Consider the following 15,171-nt stretch of genomic DNA (forward strand, 5'->3'; position numbering starts at 1 on the left):
GGACCCCACGGAGCAAGCCACGGCACTGCTGACCTGCCGGGACAGGCAGTGCCTGCCAGGCACTCATCCCTCAGTGGCTGCAGCAGGACTCTGTGTTTTCCTCCGACTCGGCTCGCCCTGGAGCATCCCAGCCTCCCGAGGGCCGGGGAAGCCCCTTGCCTGCTTCTGCTCACGGATTCTGGGCAGGAGGTGCTGGTCAGGGGGTCCTGGCTTCAGCCCCCCTGGGCCCCCCTCATGGAAGACTGCAGCCTCACATCACCGCAGCTCTGCTCCCAGATGCTTATTCCCACCTGAAGTCCTGCCCGACTGTTTCATAGAATTTGATATTATAAGGTCTATAAAAGTCCCGAAGCTGCTCGATCACCTCGGGGTCTATCTGCACGTGAGTCCTGCCTTTGGACTTGCCCAGGCAGCGAGGCAAGCTGCTGCTCTCCAACTTTTTCAGGCAAGGAAAACCTTTTGTCTTGTTGAAGTAGAAATGCTTGTCCGTGATAACCCGTTTGATGCCCAGGAAGTCCTGGACTTTGCCCATCTCCCCAGCTGGGTCCGTGATCAACTTCTCCCCACTGACAAAGTGGATCTGGGAGAGGGGGAAGTACTGGAGCCAGCTCTCCAGGTGCACGGCATACATCCCGATGCGGATGGCGTTCCAGGACGTGTCCACCAGCCCCAGGCTGCGGTTGCGGAAGGACAGCCCCTCGAAGGTGGGGATGTCCGGCTTCTTGGAAAGCGTCTGTGTGTAGTCTGAGATGGCCCGGGTGACCGGGTTCCTCACCACCACGATCAGCTTCGTGTCCCGGGACATGTTGAAGATTCGCCGTGGTGCCTCCTTGGTGACGAAGTAGCTGGGGGTCTTCTCCACTGTGATCTGGCTGTCAAGCGTTCGCGGCATCAGGCTCCTGCAAGTGAAGCAGAAGGTGATAGTGAGAAAGGAGCTGGGCGAGGCATGGCACTAGGAGGTGGTGTCCGCAGCATGGGGCTGGCATGGTGTCCCCTCCCAGCAGGACAAGGCAGGACAAGGCAGGCACAGCTCCCTCCTGCAGTGCTGCAGAGGGTCCCTGGCCATGACCATCTCCCGGGTCCATCCCAGCCCCAGGGGACCCCCCGTGCAGAGGACGTGTCACTGGCAGCCCCACTCGCACAGCAGCAAGCGGAGATGCTCAGCTCCCGGAGAGGGCAGAGCCAAGCAGGACGGAGGGCAAGGGCATGGCCTGACTGCTGGGGCTGCTCCGTCCCCATCGTCGGTAAAGTCTTTATCAATGTAAGGAAAGCGATGGAGCTCAGTCGGTAGCCAGGAAAGGGAGCCAGTCCTGCCACCCGCCCCCATCGCTGGCACGGAGACTCATTACCCAGCAGACAGTCTCTGCTGGAGCCTGTGCTCAACCTTTCATCCCCCATTCCTACAACAGTTGCCATCTGCAAAACAAATTACAGCAGCTCCTTCCGGAATTACTGCAATTACGCGGCGTCTCTCCTCCCCGATCACGTTACAGCGCACCCCTGCTCCTGCACTCCCTGTGCCGCTGGCACCACAGCGAGCACCGTGCCTGGGGCAGAGGAGGGTGCCAGCCCAGGAGTGTGCTGGCCTCCAGCACCCACCAGGAGCACAGTCCCCTTCTGCCTTCATCCTGGAGGTGGGCAGGAAACCAGGGCTGCCTGCACGCAACCCTTGTGCCCAGTGACGGCAAAGGCTGCCGGGGCCAGGACGCAGGAGCGTGGTGGCTGTGTGATGCCACCGCCAGGAGAAGCTGTGGGGAGTGATGGATGCAGACCCGGGTGCTGTGCTGCTCCTCCAGCGGGACCTGGGAGCAAGGGGCTGCCCAGGGACACGGGGCTTGTGCCCACGAGGGTATCGCCCACCCTGCCGGGGGCTTGGTCAGGCCCAGTGGCTCTGCACCTGCGTGCACCTGGCTGTTTCTGGCGCAGGCAGCTGGGCTGCAAGGTGCGGGAGGAAGCACCAGACCGGGGGAAAATGTAACGTCCCTGCAGCCCAGCTTAGCACTAATTAAATCATTTGCTTTGACATGTGAACATCCAAATCAAATAAAAACTAATGGGATGGAAAGATTTATAAATTGGTCTTGTATTACTAGAGTAAACTATCAAATCCATCTCAGCCAGATTCATGGTGCTGTGGGTCCCCTGGCTGGATGGGCAGGGAGCGGGCAGGGAGCGGGCAGGGAGCGGGCAGGGAGCGCAGGCAGCCAGGACGAGGCCAGCGCCCCGCAGGTACCGACTGGCACCAGCACCCACACCGGGGAGCGTCCTGCCACGATGACAGCTCTGGGCACGCGGGAGCCCTCCCAGCAGCCATGCCACGGCGAGCCGGGCACCTGCCTTGGGGCCGCTGCCCTCCTGCCCCAGCCCCTCGGGGAGAGGCGCAGGCTGGAAGGGCACCTTCTATTGCAGTTATGTTCATTGCTCAGAAGCATCTGCCACTTTTCCCACTTTGTGGCGCAAGTTGGTGGCTTGTGTTCATAAACTGGCTGGTTTGGATTCAGCTGTGCAGCAGAACACTGGCTGGGGAGATTTTTATGGGGAACTGTGAAAAGTGCCTCCAGGAGTAGTTTTTTTTAAAACAGAGCCCCTGTTTAATGCAAGGCGCCCACATGTGCCCAGCACAGAGCAGCACCCCGGCTGCCGGACAGCCCATGGGCAGTTTGGCCACAGGGACCCCAGGCAGCAGGAAGGGTGTCCCGGGTCTGCCACCTCCCATTGCACCTTTCCGGGGGCACAGCAGGGCTCTTCCAAGAGGAAGGGGCAAACTCAGCCGGCTCGCTCCCCTCACGAACCCAGGGAGATGCTCTGGTGCACAGCAAGCACGTTGCGGTGAGGGGGACTGGGCAGCGAGGCTGCTGCCCTCCAGCTGCATCTGCACCCTGGCAGCCCCATGGCACCGGCAGCAGCCGCTGTGTGCGCAGGCGCGTCGTTAACTCAGCTCGTGGGACTCCTCGTGAGCCCACCCCCAATGCACATCCTCCAGGCAGGGCCTGCCCCGGCTGGGCACCGCAGCGGGTGCTCAGCCCTGCAAGGGGCCCTGGGGAAGGAGGCTGGGGAGGAGCTGGTAACAACAGTTACCTTAATAGACTTGGAGCTATGGATGTCTGGGTAATCCAGCGAGGCCTCGGGACAGAAGCAGTCAGGGAAAGCAAACATCAGCAACCCTGGCTGCAGCAATTCAGCTGGAGAGAGCGAGGCACTGATTTATTCATGGGACAAACCCTGCACAACCGCCACGGCCATGCTGCCTCGCTGGCGTGCTGCAACACGGGTGTCTCCCGAGAGCTGCATCAGCCGGGTGACCGAAACCAGACACCTCCAGGGAAACCAGCTGTCATTGCAGGGTCCCTAAAGCACGGTCCACAGCCACCGGCTTTGGGGCTTGCTCTGTAGAGAGAAACCCGATGAAAGACCTAACTGGGAGGAGATACAACAGCAGCCCACAACATCCTGCGTGACAAGGGGACCACGATGGAAGAGCCGGGGCACCGCGGGGGGCGGCAGCACGTGCCGAGGGCGGCGGGTCCGCGGTGGACCTGGGACGCTCCCTGTGAAGGTGACGTGGGGACAAGAAGAGACCGTGGTCCAGGGGGACTGGATGAGCAGCTGGAAGAGGCCCGTGGAGAGATACTAAAGAGACGTGCCCAGGGGTCTGTGCCAAGCTGCCGGGGAGCTACAGGAGGTGATGGCCGAGGCCGTCCTCGCTGCCCCAGGTGCCCACACGGTCCCTGTGCCACATGTGGCCCCAGGGCTGCCACCCCGCTGCCCCCTCGGCGAGGGGACGGGGCTCTCTGTCCGGGGCAGCACGGCAGCCAGCCCACGCACCCTCATGCGCTCTTGACCAGTTTCCTCATTTGAAAGAGAACAAACTAATTCGTTAGCATAAATTAACAGGACTGTTTTACAGAGGTACCTGAGCATGGATGTGGCTTAATTGGCCCTTCCCACTGCTCCGCTTCAAACCCCATAAATCCTGATTACGATTCCCATTGTTTAATGACTGTCAGGAAATGCTAATTTAGCGGCAGGCACCACGGCTGTATCTCCGTATCACAAACAAGTTTCATCATAAATCAGCCCGGGACAGCTTTATAAGTGATTCACTATTACAATATATTGGTGGAGAATCATAAAACTGCTGTTTCATTTATGGCTCATCTTCAGGCTTGTTAGACTTTCATTACGTGAGCTATTAGGTCCATGTATTCAAAAAAATGAAATTACAGGTTCTAATCCATTATGAAAAACACAAAATCTCTGCATAGTAAATTACTGAAATGAGACAAGAGTTGTTTTTTTTTAAATGGACTCCTAGTGTTTGCTGCCTCTGAACAACAGAGACTGCTGAGACAACAAACACAACCCGAATAGATAAATAAATCACCAGTGAAACCATGCAAGGGGGAGAAATGTCACCCAGGCATTCATCTTTACGTTAACGGCAGGATCCCTAGGGCTGAAAGAGCGGGGAAATGCATTGCAAACTTAATTACAGTTGACTTTAAAATGATATTTTTGGACTTCTGCATTCACAGAGTTATTTGCATACAAATAGCATGTCACATAGTTTTAAGCCCAAGACTCGCGTGTTTAGGTGTGAAGGCTCTCAGTAGCCGGCCCGCAGCGTAACACAGCCAGGGCTCAGGCAGGAGCCACTCCTGCTGCTGCGGGGACCTGTCCTGGGCGCCTGCGACTTTGCTAACGATCCCCAGCCGGCCTCGGCACCGGCTCCTGGCACGCACCGAGCGAGACGCTGCCAGGCGGTGCCAGAGCTGACGCCAGCACGGTGACGGTGACGTACCAGCGACACCGATGGGGACAGACGGCTGGAGCACTCGCCGGGTGCAGAGAGGAGACACCAAGCCTGCCGCTCTTGGGAGAGCTGCTGGGTGCCGAGGGACGGTCAGCGGCCACCTCCTCCTGCACCAGGGACGAGGACAGTGCTGGTGGGAGGGGGATGGCGTGGCTGCCCTCAGGACCCCGATAGATAACGGGTCCCCCCGTGTTGGTGGAGCTGGAGGGGTCGCCTCTGCCACTGGAGGGGTGGGGGGTGGCTTTGGTGGTCCGGGAGGGCAGCGCGAGGCTGCTGCCCTCAGCCCCAGCCCTCCCCTCCGATTTCCCTGTGGTGTGACAGTGCTGCCCACGCTGGTGTCACACCAGCCGCTCCCAGTGCTCTCCCCATCAGCACGGTCAGGCTGGAGAAACACCACGGCTTTCTCCACCCGGCAGCGGTGCCCAAGCCATCCGCACCGTATCCTGATGATGGGAATCTGCGATGCGGCAGAAATGGAGGAGGTCAAAACCGCTGATGCTGAGTGAATACCAGGGCGGCTCTGCACAGAAATCATTAGGGACGTAGTGGAGCAAGCTCCACTCTGGCCTTGCAGCTACGCCGTGGGCTGGAGAGCAGAGCAGCCTGTCCCTCCCCTGCACCCGGCTCCCTCCGACTGCCTGGGAGAGAAAAACCGCAAGGGAGGGTCACGAACATGCCCAGCGCGGGCCCAGCCCTGCTGCTCTCTCCAGAGGATGCTGTGCTTTGCCCCGGGCTCCCTGCCCAGGTGAAAGCTGCTGCCTGCTCCGCTGCCCACACCCACCTGCAGCTGCAAGACCACAGGCATGGCCCCAGCCCGTGGAGCACTGCTCCAGGGATGCGTGGGATGGGTGCCCTCCGAGGAGGGACAAGCCTTGGCGGGAGGTTTTGGAAGCTCTTCCCAGCAGTAACAGCTCACCCCTCATTCCTCACAGACGCTGTTCAGCAGCCACAGGCTTTTTGCTTCGTTTGCTTTTCATTGCTCTTGCCAAGAAGGCCGATGCTCTGACCAACAGAGGCATTTAATTGTCAGGGGCATCACAGCTCCCCCCAGGACAGCCGGGGGCTGCAGGCACCTGTGCTCGATGGTGCCCCTACAAACAGCCCCGGGGCCAGGGGCTCCCAGGCAGCAGGACCTGCTGGGTGTACCGGGGGGAGCAGGAGGCATCCCCGGCACAAGCCAAATCCCCCGCTCAACTCTGGCTGGAGACATAGCATGAATTCCTCTTGAATTAGAGATTATTTTCATTATAGTTACTCAATCCTTAAAGCCCTTTAGTGCCGGGCATTAACGCTCCCTTCCAACCTGCAGATTTAGAGGTTGCGTTTGCCCACGTTACTGGAGAGGGGACGCACGTCAGGTACATCCAGTCGCTGGCTCAGCCTCAAGAGAGCTGCTGTCCCCTGACATGGCCGAGCCAGCATCACTATGCCCCACAGTGCCTGGGAGCTGGCACATCCCTGGGCAGCCCCCACAGCCCCACGGCTGTGCGGTGGCAGCAGCGGAGAGCCCGGCCCCAGCCGCAGCTGTGCCAGTGCTAAGGCAGCACCTCGCTCTGAAGGAGTTAACTTTTCACCAGCACCTTTCCTAGACCTGAATTATTAATTTTCTTCTAATCTGCCTTTGGGCACTCCACGGCCCCTACAACACTCCCACATTAAAGAAACATGTGCTCCCTCACTGGCTGCGCTGCTTTGATGTCGAACATGCGTGAAACACTCTCCCAGGGAGGAATTTGTACAAAAATTCATCAGACAATTGAGATATTGCAGATAAGCATGCGTGAGGAGAGCACCCTTCCAATAATCCCGTTACAGCACCAGCCCCTCCATCCAGCTTGCAGACCGCGGAGGAGGAGAGCGGTGCAGCTCCCGCGTAAATATTTGCCTGCTGCAGCTCACTGCGTGTGAGGACATGGCAGGCGCATCCCGGGCTCTCCTCGGAGGCTAGAGACTGACGTGTGCATAATCCTGGACTCCATCCACTCATCGGCATAAAAACAAAAACTGTTTAATTTGGCAAAAACCCCCAAGTGCTGGCTCTTGTGACGAGGGTTGTGTGCTCTCCCTCTTCCAGCTGATGTCACAGGCTCAGTGGCTGCATCCGGGGACGCTGCCCATGCGCAGGCAGGGAGAGGGGAGCCCGCCACGCTGGGAGCCAAAATACTCCAGCACAAGCGAGCACCCGCTTGCTGCCCTCCCGGCGGGGCCGGACTGGCTGGGGCTGACAGGGTGGTGGGGCGGCAGCGAGGGTCACTGCTCCGTGTGGCACCAGGGAGCTGGGAGAAGGGTGGGCTGCGAGTGCATCTCCAGCTGCAGCTTGACATGCTGGAGACGAGCACAGAAACTCTTCCAAGAGCGCAGACTGGCATCAGGATGGTCCCGCGGCACCGCTCCACCTTGATCCGACGGCAGGTCCCCTCTCCACGCCACAGCCTGCCCCTCGCCACCTCGGCCGGAGCTGTGCAGGAGGGCTGCCTGCCGCACCGCCCCGGCAGGAGCAGGGGAAGGCACAGGCAGAATCCCACCGGCTGTGCCGTGCCGTGCCACGCTGTGCCGTGCCGTGCCATGCTGCAGGTGCACACAGCTGACAGCCACCACCGGCTCTCGGCTGGTGGCCCAGCGCTGCTGGGATCAGCAGGACTGCGGATGGCATCAGTAGATGAAAGCTCAAGGAAAGCTACATGGAGGTTTAAGCAAAATTGGGTCAAGCACGCGAGAAACTGAGGTGTGAGGAAGATAAAAACTCTCCCTGGCTGAGTGACATTGCAGCAGACGTCTAGGGCACAGGGACACCCCGGCCGAGAGCTGCATAGCTGGTGCTTCGCAGTGAAAGACCCCTGCGAGGAGTTCACGGGGCAAGCAGGAATCCCCCGGCCCGGGTCCCCCCAGCGCCGCTGCCACGTCCCCTCCCCTGACCCGCTGAGGCTGGCAGCACTACAATAATGGGGTCAGGAGAGGGCTGGCCCCGGGAGCAGAGCTCCTGCAATGCGGAGTGGGATGGACTCGCCGCGTCCTCCCAGCCTGCACGGTTCGAGAGGTGCACCGGGGAAACACCGCGCCGAGGGACCGCAGCCCAGGCAGTGGCTGGTCCGGCCCTGCGTCCCCGCTGCCACCGCCCTGTGCTAAGGCAGCCTCAGATTTAATGATGGATCGGCTGCCTTTAATAAATGTTTATGTTCAAAGAATTTACACCAGTGCTCACAGACAGCTAATGAGGGACATTTCAATGCATAAAAGCAGTGTGAACACAGTAATTAACTTTGTTGCTGATTCATTTGTAATCATTTGAACGCTGCAAAGATTTGCAGTGTCCTTTAAGTCAACAAAATCTTTTCCAAAGGGCACGCTGCTGACACCCTTCACGCACACAAGCCACCGTATAACTCCCATCTTCCTAAATAACCGTCCAGCACTGATTGAGGGTCCGACAAAGCCCAAGGCCAGCACCGACGGGAGCGCAGCTGGAGGCGAGGGTTTCCCAGCATGGTGCTTGCAGAGCCCAGCTCACCAGCCCTGCTGCTACCGCTCGGGGCAGACAGCCCACCAGCGAGCGCACGCACCCCAGCCTGGCCCGGCGTGAGCCCCGACGCTGGGTGAGGCCCCGAGGCTCATGGAGAAAGGCTGGGGTCTGCCCCTCTCCCATTTCCAAGGCAACTCCTTCCATAGGTAAAACTGTATCACTAATATGCCCCAGCTGCTGCAGTGATTCCCTAGTTAAAGGCTGGTGTCAGAGATATGTTGCCCAGTTGGTGATCTTCCAGTGCTCAGGAGTGTGCAAATGGATGGGACAACGTGCCAGCACCAAGAACAAGCCACACCAACCCAGCAGCACGTCCTGGAAACCCCATGACACACGCCAGCACTGAGAAAGAGCGACTCCAGCCTCATCTAATGTGCCTGCTGCCAGGGACGCACCTGGACGTGGTCATCATGTGGAGGATCCAGGGCTGCAGACTCCCAACAGGGCCGGGTGCTGCCGGCCGCACGCTGTGCTGCGCTGCCAGAGGGTCTTGGGCACCGCCTGCCCCCGGAGCCTGCCCACCACCCCGCTCCCAGCCCGGTGGCAGCGGGTCGCACACACGCCCCAGCTGTCCCCGGAGCACGCACCGCGTGCAGATACCGCAGACAGCGCCTGACCCCTGTGATGGGCACCCAAGGTCACCAGAGACCAGTGTCCTTCACCTGCCAGCTTCATGAAGCATCTGTGCCCAAGGCCATGCCAAGTTACGAGCTGGATTTCATGCTACCGAAGTGAAGGTTAGAACAAATTGCAGCGTTTACAAACAAGGTCACGGAAGACAGAGCAAGAACACATCATTAATATTGAAGGCTTGGAGCCCTGCATGGATTTACCCCCCTGCGTTTCTTCCAGCGCCTTAGCAGGGGAAGCCCTCCTGGGGCCTGAGCGAGGGTCTCCACGGCAGCCAGGCCCACCCAGAGGAGGGCAGGGCAGGACCGCTGCCTGCAGGCAGACGTAGGCAAGGCAGTGACCAGGGAACACGCTGCCTGCAGGGCAGCTCCTCACACAGAAGTCTCTGCCGGAGGTTTCGTACCCATTCCTCAGAGCCAGGGCACTCTCTGAAGTCAAGGAAATTTCAAAGCATCCTTGAAGCTTGCTGCCTTCCTCTCTTCTTACTAATTAACTTTAGCAAAATGCACTGTCAGTCAAGCCCACAAAACAGTCCGCGTCGCTGGGCAAAGCCTAATGGGCTCCCATTTGTGCGTGAGCCAACCTGGCCATTAGCAGAGAGCAATTAGCGAGGCGGAGTGCAAGAGCTGGGTTTGCCCGCTCCCTCCTCTCCCTCCCGCAGGCACAGGGACGCGGGGATGGCGCAGCGATGCTCCCCCAGGCCAGCCCACCGCCCAGAGGCCGGCAGCACTCCTCGTGCTGCTGCAGCCCCAGGAGCACCCCGAAACCAAATGCAGCGCGGGGGACACAGGGCAGAGCCCCAGCAGCACGGGTGCCCCCAGGGACCTGTCGCACCGGCACGCAGGGAAGGCCGGGCTTGGCCCAAGTGCCGTCCCTGGGACAGGACTCAGGCAGGTGGATCCGTGCGGGGGCCAGACGGGGCTCGCCCCGGGCCAGCGCCTGCCTCAGCTCCTGCAGACAGAGGCACTGCGGAGCCTGCCGGGCAGGAGCCGGGCTCAGCCTGCAGCCGGACCTGCTAGGAAAAGCCTCTCTCTGTGAAAGTAACGCTGGAGCATCTGACAGGTTACTCAGGAATCTTAGGGAGGAAAAGTGCACCCTGAGATGCTGTAATTACAGAGTCACTACTCAAAGTTAACTGCAAATTAAATGGCACTGTCTTCCCTGTGTTCTGGAAAATATTGAAGGTTATTGGCACACACTACCTGCAGCAGGAAAAGCTCTATACTGAACATTTAGTCCAGGATTGGTAATGAATCGATATTCCCCAGTAGCTGGCTGTTTGGTTTCAGTTGTCTTAAAACAGACCTTGCTAAAAATACCCTTCCTGTAGTGTATCTGTAGCTAATGAGGTGGATTACAGAGGCTGATGGGAATTGGAAATGGCACGGGTGTTTTGGGTCTGAAGTCGGTGAGCAGGCAGCTCCCGGGCGGTGGTCTGGCGCGGGGGAGAGCAGAGGGGTCTGGCTCTGCCCAGCGTGCCATCTCCCGGAGCAGAGGGAGCCAAGGCTGCCCGGGGCGATGGCTCGGGGCAGGAGCTAAGACAGGAGGCACCATGAAAACAGCAGCTGTGAGCAAGCACGACATTTGGAGCCGGCAAGGACAGGCGGATCAGGAGGAGATGTCCGCTCCCGCTGGTTCTGCCACCTCCACGTCAGACCAACTGCGGGGCAGGGGAAAATGTGGAAAACCAGGAACTGATGTTTTCGGAGCACCAGAGGGGCTCAGCTCTCACGCAGCTCTCAACTGCATCGAAGACCTACTTGGTCCCTCTGCTCAGCTCCCCTCTGGGGCATGAAACGGAAAGGACTGGGAGCTCGGCTGTCGCAGCAGCCAGGGGCTCCTGCAAGTGAAGTCTCTGCTCATGATGGGGGAAGCCTTTGCCTTTCCAAGGGGTCTGTGCTCTGGGATACCTGCAGAGACCCCACCGCACCGCGGTGCTCCCCAAACACGGGACCATCACCTCACCCTGGCTGGCAGCTGGAGACGGCCTCCTGCTCTGGCCCGGAGCAGCCTCCCTGCCCCGGGGTCCTGGTGGGGCAGCCCTTCACCACCAGCAGTTCGTGGCGTCAGCTCTGCCCTTCCCCAGGACACGGCCATCGGCAGGACCCTGCTCTCCTGCTCCCTGGCCTCTTGGCAGAGCGACAGGAGCTCATCACATTGCGAGTTAGACCTCCATATTTAATTGCTTCACTTGCAAGGAGGAAAATCAATTCCACGTTTTATACATTAGCAGCCTCTGTGCTTAAGTTTTGGCACATTTGTGAGGTTAAAAAAAAAAAAAAGTAATAAAACCAGGGAAGTGTCATTTAATTGTTTTAGCTGAACTAATTTGGAGGCTCTGCTGCTCCAGCGTGATCTCTCCATCGATCCAGACACAAAGCCAGGCCCCGGGCAGCACGCTGCTCACCCGGCCGCACTCCCATCACTGCCCTTGCCTCGCTTGGCAGCTGCCCATTGCCACTGCCACTCACTGTCACAGGCTGCGTCCCTCCATGTCACAGACGAGTCCCTTCACATGGGGGATCCCAGGCTGAACCACGGCTCGGGGCGGGAGGTCGGCTGCTCGGCGCTCACTGCCGCAGCCCCTCGGTGCCGAAGTGTGTGTGGGAGGGGGACACAGCTCCCGCCTCCTGGGTCAGCACCATGCTGGTGCCCTTACATGCCCCAGGCGGGGTCTGTCCCGGGGCGCAGCCCCTTCCCTTCATTCAGACGGGTGCTGGCAAGCGCTGCCGTGGCCGGGCTCTGTGGCCCCAGCCCTCCTGCAAGGAGCCACAAGCACTTCTGCGGGAACAGTGCCACGAGTTCGGTCCTGCGCTTCCTGCGAGGCTCCCAGCCTCGGACTCCCTGCACCAACCCCACACACGGGAAGCACAAGAGCCCAGAGAGCTTGCAGGGCCAAGGACTGCATGGGGGGATGCCAGCTCAAGACTGGGGGGGCTGCTTCTCAGCCAGGCACTGAGCACACGCAGCTCCCCTCTGAGTGAGGGGCTCAGCCAGGACCCACGTCCTCCTCCATCGCCTGTCCTGCTACTCTGGATGCCCTTTAGACAAACCACTGCTGCTCCTGTCCTTACACGCCTGTATTGCAGGGCTGCTCCCAGCTGTTTGCTTTTAGGCGATGCAGGATGGGTCACAGTGTCTGATGTCAGGGGGAGGGTGGGGGGAATGACACAGATGTGTGGAGGGGCAAGAGCAGGCGAAGGACACTGCTGCAGCAACTCTCCAAAGGGCAGGAGGAACTGGGCATGCTGCAGGACAGCCTTAGGAGAGGGAAAGAGCTTCAGCGAGCTCCACCTGCACCTGTCCTGGCTCCCCTGCCACCTGTACCACTGCAAAAGGAGCTGAACATTCCTGGTTGCAGGGTCCGCTGTGACCCAAGTACAACACAGGGCAGCAAACCTGCCTGTGTCTGCAGACAGGCAGCAAACCTGCCTGAGCTGCCTCCCCGGGCATGAACCCCAGCTACAAGGGCCGGAGCACCAGCCCAGTGCCCAGCAGGCAGGTGCCGCTCAGAGCAGCTCTGACCTGCTCAGAGTCAGAAAACAGCATCCTCACACCACAGGCACGACTCATGCCTGCCCAGCAAGGAGACAAACCAGGACCCCAGCAGAGCTGGGAGCGAGCACCATCTCAGTGCCTCCCGACCCATTTGGCAGCCGACAAGCACTGCCCTGCTCTGGAACACGGAACATCTCCACTGGCGAACCGCTGCTGAGACAGAGGGGCAAGCGAGCTCGGTGTGTTGCCCCGCGGGCTGCCTCCCACCATCCGCCACGATACTCCGATGCACTGACCGTCCAGGTGTCCTTTCCCCTGCTGCGAGCTTGCAGGCACCTGGGGTCAGACCGAGCCCTCCTCTGCCTCCTGAGGCTGATGCCCAGCCGAAGCACCGCAGTCCTGCCCAAGAGCAGCCCAGAGCTCCTGCAGGGCTCCACAACAGCACAGCAAACAACCACCAGTACGCTGGGTCAGACACCGCGGGGAGCAGGAGGTGAACTGCCTGCAGCACCGAGTGCGGGGCCATGGGCAGGGGATGAGCCCATGGGCGCTGTGACCTGCTCACACGCAGTTCTCGCTGCCTCTCCATGAGCACCCCATAGCTCCTCACAAAAGCCTTTACAGAAATTAAAATCCCACGATCTCCTGCTGGAGACGCACTCGCTGTTCTGTGCAAATTATTACAGATCTCAGATCGACCCACACTTATCTGAGTTCAGAGAGAAAGACGGCGGAGGACAGGGACTGCCACTCTCACAGAGCCAGAGCTAAAACCTGATGGCAGAAGGGTGCTGAGGCACGCTGAGTGGGGCTGCAGGGAGGGTAGCCGTGCCATCCTGTGGGCTAGTCATTCACTCGTGTTTTGGAGGCCTCTTCACGCAGGCAAGTGTTTCCTCAGACGGGGTGGGATACCTGTTATCATCCCGGCTCCAGAGCCCGCTCCCGAGAGGGCTGGGGCTCGGGCGGTTGCAGCCGCAGCGCTGGCGTGGGCTCCAGCAGCCATGTTCCCACGGCCGGGAGGGACCGCGCCGCGAAGGACTGGGGCACGGCTGCCCTGCCCGGAGCCAGCCCGGCCCCGCTCGGCCCTGCAGCAGGAGGAGGAGGAGAAGGAGGGAAAACTCCCCGAGTGCGGCCGGGCGACAGACCCCGCCGGCAGCGCAACGCCGCCCGTCCGTGCGGGCCGGACCGCCCGCCCCCGCCCCGCCGATGGCAGCACCCGCCGCGGCAGCGGGCGCGGACCCCAGCCCCGAGTCCGCCACCGCGAGGGGAGGGCAGAGGGCAGGGGCAGCGGCGGGGGCCGCGCCGGGGGTGATCGCGGTCTCGCCGGCCGGGCCGGGCAGGGATGCCCGGGCGGGCGGGGCCGGTCCCTCACCTGTACCACTCCAGCCCGCGGTCGTAGTTCCTGTCGAAGAAGTGGGGCTCGGTGCCCAGGGCGCGCACGTCGGGGTGCACCCGGATGAACTCCAGCACGGCGCGGGTGCCGCCCTTCTTGACGCCCACCACGATGGCCTGCGGCAGGCGCTTGGCGCCCGGGCGGGCCGGCCCCGGGGGGCTGCGGGCCGGCGGCGCGGGGGGCTCCCGCGAGCGGCGGGCGAGCGCGGCGCTGCCCGGGGGCTCGGCGGGGGGCGGCCGCCCGCACGGCCGCGACTTCTGCAGAAGTTTCTTGGCGGCGGCGGCGCGGGCGGGCGCGCAGCGGGCGCGGGGCGCGGCGGGGCCGCCGCAGCAGCAGAGGAGGCTGTAGCAGAGGTAGGAGCAGGACAGCGACAGCGTGAAGAGGACGAGGACCCTCCGCGCCAGCCGCCGGGACGGAGCCGGAGCCGGAGCCGCAGCCGGGGCCCGCCCGCTTGGCGCCCTATGCGCCATGGCTCCATGGGGCCGCGCCGCCGGGCATGGCGCGGCCCGGCCCGGCGCGCCGCTGCCCCCGGGGCCCCGCGGCGGCGGCGCCCCGCACCCTGCGCGGCCGCTCCGGCATGTCCCGCGGCTACGCGGCGGCGCGGCCGGGCCGCCCCGGGGGGCTGCGCCCGCCGCCCTCGCCCCTGCGCGCCCGCGGCCCCGCCGCCGCGGCTCCCATCCCCGGCAGGCGCGGCGCGGCTCGGCGCTCGGACGGCGGCGGCTCCGACTCTCGCCTCCGCGGGAAGTGCCGGGGCAGAGGCGGCTGTGCTGCTATTTAAGGGGCCGCCTGACGTCAGCTCCTCCTGGAGCCCCCGCGATCGCTCGGCGGCCGCAGCCTCCCTCGGGCCGGGCCCGGCCGCCGGCACCCGCCGCGCAGAGCCCTCCCGCCCGGGACGGGGCCGGGGCTGCCACGGGGCTGGGGCCGGCCTCACTGCGCTGCTGAGCCCGGCCCCCGCCGGCTCTGCCCTGCCCTGCCCGGGCGCGGCCCCGGTGCGAGCATCCCGCCCAGCCCCGCCCCGGCCGGTGCCCCGGGCTCCGCCGTGCCGCCGGGGCTGGAGGGCGGGGATGGACGCCTGCTCGGCCCTGCAGGCAGCTCGGAACCCGCGGCGAGTCCTCAACTATCCAGAGCAGCGGTGCGGGGCCGGGGACACCCGCGTCTGCCCCCGCAGCCCGGGCCGGGAGCGGTGCCTCCCGCAGCCGCACAGCCCCTAGGCCAGGAACGCCAACCAGCACCGGAGCGGGTGCGAGCAGCCACCGATTCGGGAGCCGGCAGACCGGGCTCAGAGCTGTGCACGGGCACAGCTGGCAGCAGGCTGGG

At 62.2% G+C, this 15,171-nt stretch overlaps 1 protein-coding gene across 1 annotated transcript; it reads right to left on the minus strand.

The window, feature by feature from the left end:
* Nucleotides 1–258: 258 nt before the first annotated feature.
* Nucleotides 259–14,324, minus strand: HS3ST2 (heparan sulfate-glucosamine 3-sulfotransferase 2). The gene is made up of 2 exons (XM_075165648.1): nt 13,834–14,324; nt 259–899 (listed from the first exon to the last, which is right to left on the minus strand). Exons 1-2 carry the CDS (start codon nt 14,322–14,324, stop codon nt 281–283), a joined length of 1,110 nt encoding a protein of 369 aa, XP_075021749.1. The 3' UTR covers nt 259–280.
* Between the last annotated feature and the right edge of the window lie 847 nt (nt 14,325–15,171).

The sequence above is a fragment of the Calonectris borealis genome, chromosome 16, assembly GCF_964195595.1.
Source record: "Calonectris borealis chromosome 16, bCalBor7.hap1.2, whole genome shotgun sequence".
In the NCBI taxonomy this organism is placed as follows: Eukaryota; Metazoa; Chordata; class Aves; order Procellariiformes; family Procellariidae; genus Calonectris; species Calonectris borealis.

Bases quoted from the DNA above. Each gene is read 5' to 3' on its own strand.
- HS3ST2 (XM_075165648.1), bottom strand. From the start codon at position 14,324: ATGGCGCATAGGGCGCCAAGCGGGCGGGCCCCGGCTGCGGCTCCGGCT. The intron at 900-13,833 runs GTGAGGGACCGG...CTTCACTTGCAG, and splicing joins CGCGGGCTGGAGTGGTACAG to GAGCCTGATGCCGCGAACGC.